The sequence below is a fragment of the Coturnix japonica genome, chromosome 3 (genome assembly GCF_001577835.2).
Source record: "Coturnix japonica isolate 7356 chromosome 3, Coturnix japonica 2.1, whole genome shotgun sequence".
NCBI lineage: Eukaryota > Metazoa > Chordata > Aves > Galliformes > Phasianidae > Coturnix > Coturnix japonica.
Window position 1 is genome coordinate 26,335,372 of NC_029518.1, and position 12,255 is coordinate 26,347,626.

General features: G+C 41.7%; 1 protein-coding gene across 1 annotated transcript in view; it reads right to left on the reverse strand.

The window, feature by feature from the left end:
- GLP1R (glucagon like peptide 1 receptor) overlaps nucleotides 1-3,854 on the reverse strand; it is an 82,214-nt gene extending 78,360 nt beyond the window's left edge. Inside the window, exon 1 of the mRNA XM_015857807.2 lies at nucleotides 3,720-3,854. Within this exon, the coding sequence (XP_015713293.1) occupies nucleotides 3,720-3,791 (72 nt within the window). The 5' untranslated portion in view covers nucleotides 3,792-3,854. The remainder of the gene's footprint in view (nucleotides 1-3,719) is intronic.
- Between the last annotated feature and the right edge of the window lie 8,401 nt (nucleotides 3,855-12,255).

The following is a 12,255-nucleotide window of genomic DNA, read 5'->3' on the forward strand; positions in this document are numbered from 1 at the left end:
AAGGTAGGAGTTTTAGTTACATCGCCACTTCTGAGAAGAAAACCATACTTTGGAAGTGACAGAAAACGCATCCTGCCATACCCTGTTGTAATTTGCCTACACTTCCCCTCAAATACCTTTGTTTCATACTGCTATCCAGTTGAGTACAGAGTGCACTAACAGCACCAGAAATGTGGGGAAAGGCCAAAAGATTTGACAGCTCTTTCAACAGCTTCAGCTTGCATAAATGCAAGGAGTCAATACATTGTTCTGCTACATTAATACAGTTCTTTCCTTTGGCAATCTAGTTTCCTGTAGTCACTAAGCCCCAAATGGTGAGGTTTTTTTGTTTTTTTTTTTTTTTTTTGCTTGTTTGCTCCCATCTGTATCAGGGGAGCAATATTATAAGCACCTCCTTAGCTTATATAGTCAGATTTGCTGTACTACAGCATTAGGTTTTATTATACATGATGACAATGGCTTTATGGAGTTCCAAAAAAATAAAATTAAGAGTTGTTTCTGGAAAAACAGCACATTACTTTCTGAGTAGATAACTACTGTTTTACTCAGTCATCATTTGGGACAGTGATTTAGACCGCATTCATTTAGATGGTGTCACTATTAAGAGATTTGAAGTTCTACACAATATTAATGCAGGCATGAATTTAAGTGGCCCACACGTATAAAATTTCTGAAAAATTTGGCCATGTTCCCAGGAAAGGAGTCCATAAGCTAGAAGCTGTCCAAGCGTCCTTTGGTAACAGCTACAGCAAGGTGGCACAGTGTCAGACCTTGTTCAATCACCCTTCTCTCAATTGCTTTCTATACCGCTGCCAGTATGTGCTGCTAGTAATGGGCAGAGACTCATCTAGAACATTTTGATTTTGAGCATTCAGGCAACAAAGCAAACTAGTACTATACAAGCTCTGGGAGCAGGAGAACAACAGCAACAGCACAACCCTAACTTGCTGCAGTCAGCGTAATTACAGAGGGGTTGTTGCCCAGGAGAAAACTCAACTAGCCAAGACTCACCTCAGCTCTCCATGCTAGTTCCTGCATAAAGACATCAGTTTCCAGAGCACTTCTCCACCTGTTTCTCAGCCAAGCTCTATAGCCATTCTTCCCATCATAATGATTCATAAAGAACAAGTCTACAGGACAGCATTAATCATGAGCCTCAGCTTAGTTCTCTCAGCATCAGGGTGTGCAAAAGAAAGTCACTGCTCTGCAAGTCCATGCTGGGACCTCGGTGCTGCCCAGGCCAGCATCCAGAAGACACATGGAACCATCCAAGCTGCATCCTTTCATCAAGGCTGACTCAAAGCTGAACTTTAAATGAGAGCAACCTGATCCTAGAAAGCTGTGCATAAAGTGGAAGCTGCAGAAATCAAGGCAGTTGTGACAGCCTTCCTAAAGTTGAGAAAGCAGACAGGACTGCACAAGCATTTAATGCCTGCAACCTATTGGTGACTGTAAGAGAGCAGATTAGTGACTGTAACTGAACACATCTAAACAACCCGATGGGAACAGAGTGAGAACCACACGCACATTCACAAACATCCAATTCTTATTAACATAAGCATTCTGTGGAAATAGATAAGTGTTTATATTGACATGAAAAGCACTTCAGGAAGTAACAGCTGAGGACAGCTAGAGATCTGTAATCCTTCTGCTGAATTTAACTATACATCCGAGGAGCCTGTGCTAATCACATTTTATCATGAGGAACAAAAGCACCACAGGTAGCCTGAAGAACAGAACTGCCAGTCAAGAACTGTGGCACAACTCCTGCCTGTGCTTCACTGATATTTAAATTACTTTCTTCAGGAATATCTCAACAAAGCTTAGAGCATAAGTACTGCACAGGGAACTGGGATCTCAACCCCAGCCCCGGGGTACAGCCAGACAGTGGGGAACCAGCAAGAGGCTGTGTCAGCTCTGCCAGCAGCAGGACACCACTGCTCAGTGGTGAGCAGTGGGAGGACACAACACTTGTCATGAGGAATAACATCCTGCAGTGCAGCTGTGCGCTACCAGCTCTTAATCATTTTACTGCCTCCAATGCAGTAAATCAAGGAAGATCCAGACACTTATTAAGCAATTTCCAGTCATTCCCCCATTTAATATAATAGCAAGTTTTCAGACCAAATATGAACTCCAGACTTTTTTTTTTTTTTTTTTCCTTTTTTTTCCACACATCTACGGATTCCTTATCTCCCTTTCCCAACTTGCTTTCTCCCTTCTCAGCTGTTTGAGGGGCTGTGGAGGGAGGGAGAAGTTACTCATGAAACAGCAGTCACAGCACCAATAAAGCATTTTCTCCCCAACACCCTGCAAAGTTATTCTACCTTCCTCTGTCACATCCCTTTAAACTAGGAAGCTCACAGCCAGCAGTAAAATTTAGGTGATAACAATCTGCTCAGTGCAATTTACAGTTTAGATATTCCCTTCAACACCATTCTGAACTGAGACAGCAGAAAGCAGAAGTGCCGTGCTTCTGTACACTTAACACTGAGCACAGTGTTTTGCACATTTTTCTCAGCATACATCAGGCACAATCACTGCTCTAGACAAGTTGTCAGATAAGACCCTCTAGTGTCAGAAGAGGATATAAAAGCACACAGCATATTGTGAGAATCAAGACAGAGGGCAAATATAGTGTTGAGAACAGAGGAACTCCCTCTCCTTTCCCCCCAGCCCTACAAGTAGGCAGAGGAGCCCCTCTGCTAGCACAGCCTGGAAGGTAACAAACATTCCTACTACAAGTGCTACTGATCCCCATCCCTAACATCATCCCAAGGTAATCAGGGTGGAAGGTACTTCAGGAAGTCATTTGGTTCAGCCAATGCCAAGCCATGCCTGAGCAAACAGAAAGCATTGCCAAGGACAGGCATTCCCCAGCCCCTCTTGGCCCCAGTTTCAGTCTTGGTTCATCTTCATGGTGAAAAGCTTCCCCTAACCTGAATTTTCTCAGGTGTAATTTGTGCCTGTTGATACTCTAACAAGGCCCTAATATCAGGAAGGAAGAAGACATGAGATAACCAAAAAACCCAGAAATCAATACCTGCAACAGTCCTGCTGACTTCAGCATAGCTGAGAACTAAATGGATTGCTTTCCATAGTATTCTGTATAAATCTGTAGCCTCAAACTTTCAGCAGCTGGGAAATCAGCACAGCCCACAGCTCCAACAGCCTCACCGACCCCTCCATCCCCACAGCCCACCTCCTGTCTCTCCCAGCACTATGCTCCAGGCTCCTCCAGGGAGCAACCCAGCATCCACGGGGTAGAGAAAGAAGCAAAAGCCTCTGTCGTTTCACGTGGACACTGCTGGAGAAAACACGAGAAACACTTGACCAGTGCTTCAGACAGACAGCACGCAGACCCAGGAAAACTAAGCCATCAAGGAAGAGGTTTCCCCATACACACCAACCGTATCTATTCCCCTTGGAGCACGCTCAAGAACTCACCTCTACGACCCCGCTCCTGTGGCTGTTAGATTTTGTTGGCAACACACACGAGCGCGTAATTCCCCGCGGCCGAAAGGAAGAGTTACCTTGAGGATCGCGACACGGCGGCAGCGAGCGGCGCTCTCGCTTCCCACCTCCTTCTGACCACAGCCCCCCAGCAGACCCCCACGCAGACCCCTCCCGCAGCACCGGTTCCGCGGCGCTGCCCGTACCGGAGCACCCGCACCCCCCAACAACCCGGGACTCCCTCGGCCCCAGCCCCGGGCACTCACCCGCCTGGCGGGGGCGGCTCTACCCGCGGCTGCCAGCAACAGGACGAGTGCCACGGCCGGAGCGACGGGCATAGCCGGGGCAGGCCCCGTCCGCGGGGCCCGGCGGAGCGAGCAGCCCGCTCCCGGTGGAGCCCCGGCGGCCGCTTTTGTAGCGGCGGCGGAGGCGGGACCGGGGCCGGCCCAGCCCAGGTGCGGCCCGGGGCGCCTCGGGGAAGGAAAGGAGCCAGAAAAGCGGCTTTGCCAGCCCCGTCCCCACCCCTCAGCTCCGGTTTGAACAATCGCATATCGTCTAGGCTCGGGTTGCAAGGTGGTCCCCGTGCTGTTCGCGGCGTGAAGTTTGATTACTTTTTAGTAACGGCAGATGCCGTTACCCGTTTATATCGGGAATTTTGAGAATCACAGAATCATTAGAGTTGAAAAAGACCCCTAAGATCGTCTCATTCGACCATCATCTCACCCCCTCCGTGCCCACTGACCACATCCCTCAGTGCCACATCCACGCGGCTCTTGAACATCTCCAAGGACAGTGACTGCACCACCTCCCCGTGCCCCACCATTCTTCCCAAGATATTTTTCCCAATATCAGAGCTAGGTTTCTAATCTGAAGTCGAGGTACAAGTCAGCCTCAGTCAGCAGTAGGATGTGCAACTCAGCAAATTAACTCTTTTGATTTTCTCTGTTTGAGATTCAAGTTGTTGTCCTTGCATACTCACTTTGTGCTGACCCTTAAGGCTAATCCAATGCTAATTCACATATACTTGTTGAGATTACGCACTGCTGTCTGGAAGAAGAAAGCATACAAAGCCTCCCCAGTTTAACAGGGAATCTCAATTGAACTGAGAACAGGAGTAAAGATTTCAGATTGTTCTGTTAGATACTACTGGAATAGAAATTAGTTATTAATGATGTATATTAATTTCAAATGCATCACAGCCAGACTGATGCTTTGGGAGTGTAACTGATCACAGCACTGATGCTGTGAGATCATGAAGTTACTTAGTATGTGAATTGCTGGCACAGCAGGTACACCTCAGCAGCCAACTCCAGGCACAACTTGTCATTTGTTGCCTTAAGCCTGAAGGGAGATCCCTTTCAACTGTTCAAAAGTGAGAGGAAACAAAAACTGGGGGGAAAAATCCTTACCAGAAACCTTACTCCTAAAGAGATGAGAAAGGACATACTTATGTTAGGTGAAACTCCTGGTGTCTGCCTCAGACAATGTTTTTTATATTACTTGCTGTGATTTATTTTTCACTGCTCCAGTAAAAGAGATGCTCTGTTAGTATCAGAGTTGCATTTCCATCACAGACATTGCTTAGGAATTAGGGAACAGTGAGGAGCAAAGAACTAAGATTAATTGTGGCCAAGTCCAAAGAGGAGGACAGTGTGATTTTACAGAAATCTGTGATCCCCTGGATTTAAAGGCTCAAGCCTGTACCTAACGTTTGTCTCAAAGGGATGAAGATAATGAGGCAGGAAAACTCACCTATTTTGTCTCAGCTGTATGGGAAACTGGTAATCACAGCCTGAACCTCTGATTAATCAGCTGAGACAAGTGTTGGGTCAGCTGTGGGAGCACAGGTGAGAGTAATTGAGCTGTGCTCCCGGAAGGGGTGGAGCTTGACTCCACCTCCTCTAGACCTCATTTAAGGGATGACCAGCACTAAGGCAGCATCTCTTGGAGATTGTTCCTTGGTGGAGATTGCCTCAGCATTTCTCAGTGAAGGCATCCATATTGGAGAGTCTTCCCTTATAAATAACCTTTTGAATATCTGTCATCATCTTTGTTACCATCTTTGTATTGTTCCACCTTACACTCAGATAAAACAAATTACACATAGATATAAGAAACTTCTGAAGAAATCTACAGTACTGTTACCTGCAGTTATCACACCCTCAAAGGAAGCAAACAGAGAGAAAATTAGCCATACTAAACTGCTGAGAAACACAACTAGAAAAACAAAGCATTTGCTTCAAATTCTAGTGGTTTTACTTTCCTGAAAGACCAAGAGAAGACCCTGGCTCAAGTCAGTATCTGACCTGAAGTCTAGCACCTGACTCAGTCTGGAAGCACTTACTGGTCTTGCCTCATGGCACCTGAAGATGATGCTTGTTGCAGCTGCTCTCAAGTAAACCAACAAAAACACTCTGCAGCTGAGCAAAATATCCTCTAGTCTCATTCAGACCAGGTAATTTGCTTGTGCTTAGAGCCCAGTTCCTCTTCTAGAGGAGGATGAGATGAAAATGGGATTGTGATAGAAGAAATGTTGACTGACTTTACTCAAGAGGTTTAACTATAAAGAGTGGACTCTAAGAAGGTATGTTTTTATTGTGCCCATTAGGAAACTATTATCTCATTTCAGAAAACTGAAGAAAAACTCCACCTATTGACTTAAATGACTGTGATAAAAGAAAGGTTATTTTCTTTGAGATAGAAGGGTATTTGTCCAACAAATTCAGGTTTTCTTAGGAGGAGTGGATAATGATGAAAGTTGTCACTATAATGAAGCTCTATTGGATTTTTGTTATATTTATTACTGTTTCTTTTCAATACTAAAATCTAACTTAATCTTCTATCTGTGTTAATGTTAGAGAAAGGTAATCTCAGAATAGAGAGCTAAGAGAAACGTTAAAATGATACTATCTAAAAGTGAAAGGAGATGAGATTCTTTCAGTTTGAAAAATACAGTGCAATGAGTTGAGAAAGCTTTGTCCAGCACCTTTTTGTTGGTTTTCTTTTGTTTGTTTTGCAAAGGAAGGACTGCATGTACTACTTGACGTATAGGACTTCTTTTTCCTTTCATTAGTTCCTTCTACCTTACATATATTAGAAGATGCAGGATGTGAGGTTGCTGCGATACGAAGAGTTTGGTGTTTTACCTGAATTCTGGATTTACATGAAGAATGGAGGGAGATGTTACTCTGTACAGCATTTAATGCAATGTAAGTATTGGCCATGTGTCTGAAAGGCTGTTAGCTGCTTAGTCCTGTGATTTGTGTGTGTAGCAGCAAGGAGATGTCTGGGTTCATTCTTTTTCCTGCTAAGAGGAATTATCAGAATGGGTCTTTATAAGCTCAATAAAAGCTAAAATATCTGAAGCAAGGATCAGTTTTGCCTGGAAATTAATCCTTTCAGTATTTTCTCAACAAGGGAAAACTTTGATACAGAGAAGGAAAATTGCCTGTATGTTTTGATATATGTTTTGTACAATACTCATGATGCTGATCTTTTCTAAAGAGGCAGGGTGGGCATCTGCCTTCTCAGCTGCTAGATGTCAAGCAGAGAGGATCTGGATTTCAACAGAAAAAGTTTGCCCAAATGCTGAGAAGGCATTTAGTAGCTTGTCGGTAACATCTGATGGGTTTTTGGATACAAAAAATCCTTTTGAAAGTGTGCAGGATACATCTGTTGAGAGAGAGGTGATATCTTATAGTCTAGCAGTTTTAATTTAAAAATATTCCCTGGATGAATGAATGAGATAGGAAATTGATTTTATGGGTTTCCTGTGCACTATCGTGGCTACCATATGTACTGTCTACATAGTAAATATACAGGCCAAAGCCTTCCTCTGGAAAGAATAGCCATTTACGCTGATATATCTGTTCTTTTCACTTGAATTTTATGTTTTGTTCTCATTTCTCCAATAAGGAGAACACAGTCTGTTAATCACAGTGTCCTTTGAGGCCATAACTTTTCACATAATAAACATCCCCAACAAAAGAAAGTGATCCTAACTGTTGTTTAGTTCCATCACTATGCAGCAAGTTCTCACAAATCCTGAAGATATGAGGAGGAAGGACAATTATCTGGGCATCTGTTGAGAAAATTGTCATTCTACCTTTTGGTATCTGTTCACAGATATTCTGCTTTGGTGATTAGGTAGCTACTTCACAAAATTACAATTTAGAGGACTTTTAATTAGCTAACCTCTTGAACAACCACTTAACTAATCTGAATATCAAATAGAAATGGCTATAGGAGGAATTACTGATTAGTCATTGTCATAGAATCATTTGAGTAGGAAGGGACCATAAAAGGCAATCTGGTCTCTCCTGCAAATATCAGGGACACTGTATCAGGTGTAAGGGTGGTAACAGAGGTTGGTTTTAAGGTGGCTAATATAAAGATATTGACCAAGATGGTGATAAATAGTCAAAGGTTATTAGTAAAGAAAACTCACCAATATTGATGCCTGGATCAGATAGCTGAGGCAGTCTCCACTAGGGAGCAATCTCCAAGAGATGCTGCCTCAGTGGTGGTCAGCCCTTAAATGAGGTCTCAGAGGGGGTGGAGTCAAACTCCACCCCTTCCAGGAGCACAGCTAAATTACTCTGACCTGTGCTCCCACAGCTGACCCAACACTTGCCTCAGCTGATTAATCAGTGGTTCAAACTATCATGATTGCCCATACAATCAGGTGCTCAGAGCCCCATCCAGCCTGACTCTGAGTTTCTCCGGGGACAGGGCATCCACCATCTCTCTGGGCAACCTGTGCCTCATAGACTTACTGTAAAAAAAATTCTATGTCCAATCTAAATCTCCCCTCCTCTCTAATAGTTTGAAACCATTTCCCCTTGTTATATCACAACAAAACCCTGCTAAAGAGTATGTCCCCTTATTTCTTATAGCCCCTCCTTAGATACTGAAGGCCTCAATTGGGTCCTTCAGATCCTTCTCTTTCCTCTTATTAAATATTCAATAGAGTCAATCAGAAACTACAGATATCCCCAAGGACTTTGCTAGCATTTCTATAGTAAATTAGAAATCTTAATAGAAGTAGAGGCAGAAAAGTATACTGCCCATATTGTCAGTTGTTCTTCACCGTTCTAACCTCTGCTGTGTAAAGACTCATGGTATTTCTGTTTCAGAAATCTTTTTCTGGATTTGACCTTTATAGTGGACTGTTGCAAAATTAAAAACAAACAAACTTAGACTGATTTTTTTTTTTTTTTCAGAGCTGATCCCTGCACGTATCTCTTACGTTCTGAAAAGAGTATTAACCAAGAGAAAAGGCATCTCTTTTGGCTTATGTACAACTGGATTTGCCTTAGGAATACCCTTGTCTGTGTACCATAATCATCTGATTATAGTAATAGTAATAGTCTCGTGCGGGTTGGAAGGGACCTTAGAGATTATCGAGTCCAACTCCCGGGATTCGAGCCTCTGTGCTGCAGAGCGGCACTTCTACCACTTGCACCACAGGGGGGATTCGAACCCCAGGCCCTGGTGTTGCAAGGCGGCGTCTTTAACCACTGCGCCACTGGGGCACACTATATTCCACACAATATATTCCAATATTAAAATCAAAGAAGCAAAAAACAACAACAAACCAGCAGAAACAACAGTATACTTAAAACTGCAGTGTGCACATTCTATACGCTTGATTTATTTTTATTATTTTACTATATGCATTAATGAATTCATACTTAGATACTACTGGTAAACGTTCTTCCAGACTACCCCAAAATAATACTGAACTTCACATTAAGAATAGATATAATCAGCATGAAATGAAATTACTGAACAGATCAAGCAAATCCTTGGTCTTTCCATAAAATATTTCACCTTGAAAGTGAATGTTCTGATTCTTTAAACAAACTTTAGTTACAAGCAACCAGAATCTTAAGGCAGAAATGGAAAAAAATGTTTCCATGAAAATAATAAATCTTTTAAAGTAAAGTGTAGCTGAAATATTATACTTTTGGAACAAGCTCATGCCCCATCAGTTGTTCTGTGAGATATAGCATCCTGAGAAGAAAACATCTGGAATACAAGTCTTATGAGGAGCAGCTGGGATTGTTCAGTCCAAAGTGGAGGCTCAGGGGAGATACTGTTGCTGTCTACAACTCCTTGAAGGGAGGATGTAGCAAGATCTTCTCCCAGGTAATGGCAATAGGATGAGAGCTGATGGCCTTAAGTTGTACCAGGGGAGGTTTGGGTTGAATATTAGGAAAAATGTCTTCTCGGTGGTAGTGGTGATGCACTGGAATGGGCTGCCCAGGGTGGTGGTGGAGTCACCGTTCCTGGAAGTGTCTAAGAAAAGGGTTGTTGTGGCATTTAGCTGGTAATATTGATAGGTGGATGGTTGGATGAGATGATTCTGTGATCTCCCTCCCTTTTCCCCTCAATTTTCAAATTATATTCCATAGTTTTCAGTAACTTTATCTACTGTTATACAAAAGCTTACCATACAGCCATGCTTCAGACCTCTTGCGAATCATCACCTCTTCCACTTCTGTGGAAAATGATCATCTTGGTATACATGGCAAATTGAAGAATGCTCATTAACATTTTTACTCTAAAGCAAGGGAAAAAATAATGACATACCTTGTCTCACCTGTAAGAATTTACCTCTGAAAATCAGAGGGAAAAGCTTTCTGCAAAACAGCTCCAGTGAACAAAGAACAAAACTGATAAAGACTACAGATGTGCCCTCTAATTCTGGAGTAATTTTTCTACTCATTCTTACTCACATATTCATGAGTTAGGTCCTTTTTGTGTCTGTGTGTGGTGATGATTAATTTTTTTTGTTGGTTTGTGGGTTTTTTTTTGTGTGTGTGTGTGTGTGTTTTTTGTTTCTTTTTTCCTTGTTCTAATCATCTGTTAAATTTTTATATTTTGCAGATGAGGTATTTTTGCCTTTGTCAATTCATGCAACATAATAACATTTCACTACAGAAACAGAAGTATCTTGAATAGCAAATGCACATTAAAGAAATATCAGGAAAGAACTTGAGGGGGAAAAAAGCACGTCAAGGTTAATTTAGGAATCTTAAAGCTTGTTCTGTGAGTACAGAGCGTTTCTGGGAGTGAAAGGTCATCTACTGAGATCTTGAATTCCCACAGATTATGTCAACTGTGAGAAATGTATTGATAGAACAAAACACCAGGCAGGCTCACAGAATATGGGCAAGGGTGAATGGAATCAGATCAGCTGTCAAGAACCTAATGCAATATATGAATTAGTCAAGAGCAGCAATGCATTATTTACCTCTATCTTGCTATTACACAGTTTGGAGAATGAAATCCTCTTCTGTTACATAACTTGGGACATTATTAATTTAGACATTTGCTTATATTTTCCCATATAGACTTTCAGGTATAACGTGGCAATGCACAACTTGACATGTGGCAATGGTTGCATGGTTACACATTTTCCACACAGTGATGAAGCTGAGAGGCCAGAACAGGAAAGACATTATAGGAATGTATAAACTAAGCTATTGTGATGGTTTTGGATATGAGCTAAAATATTTTGCATTGAATTTTCCTCCAGAACCAAGTCCATTGTCAATTTAAAAAAGATTTGCAAATGATAATAAATGAGTTGGGGTAAGAAAGTTTTTACCAAGATCGGGTGTCATTGAAAACCCTTCCCTTTAAGTCCCAACATATTTGCACTAGTGCCACGACAGCCTTCTAGAAATACAGATCCTTTCAGGGCTTTCACAGTACTGCCTGATGAACAGAGTTTTCAGGTCAGTGTTGAGGAGCTAGGCCAGTGTGAACAGCATTTGCTGGTGCTAAGATTGCCTAGTGACCTGTAACAAAGATTGAGGCTTCTAATTGTTTTTGGTAGTAGTAGTTTGAATCACTACTAATTAGGATCACATAACATTTATCAGGTGGGTAGGCTCTTTGCACTTTCCCACATTACACAGATTTGATCCTTCCTAAACAGCAAAATGAAGAACACAGTCCAGTCATGTAAGTGAAAAACAGCTGCTAAGTAGAGGAATCTGAACGAAGAACAAATCTGATAAAGATTACTAAAGAGAGTGTAGACTGCATATCTTGCTTACTATTATGTGCATATAATTAGTGCAGTACTAATTATCTGTGGATATTTCATGGATATTTATTGGAAAATAATGCTGTGATTAGCCACTCCTGGGATTCCAGCCTGTGTTTTAGAGTAAAGGTGAAATGCAGGAAAATTATCATAGCTATATATAAATTGCTTCATTATTCCAACTCGAAAAGCATCTGTATTAACTACCTGACACTGTGCTGCTGCTATGTTCCTATGCTGCTTAATTGAACAGAGAAGTTCCTGCATCCCATCAGACAGTGTGGAGAAAACATTCTTGGTGTAATAACCTTGGTTTGCATAATCTACATAGTTTAACAAGAACGAGTGAACTCTGAAAAACCACAAGCAAAAAAATACAGAGCAAATACAGTATTTTTTTTTATCTTAGCTTCCCACACAGTCTAAGAGAATCATACATTTATCATGCTGAGCCCAGGAATACTTGTATCTCAGAGAAGTTAAATTGTATTATGCCTTGCACTGTCTTCTGTTGTCATTATATCTTAGTGAAACACAAACTAAAAGCTGCACATAAGAAAATGAAAAAAATCTGGTTTTCTCTTTTTCAAGCTTAACTTTTTTTTTCTTCTTTTTTTTACATGAATTGTATCATTTAAGCCAGTTTTTGTTAAAGTAATATAATGGAAATATTGAAGACTACATACAATCAGTTAGTTTGGTTTTAAGATCAAGTTTTCACCATATCACCAAAGAGAAAAAAA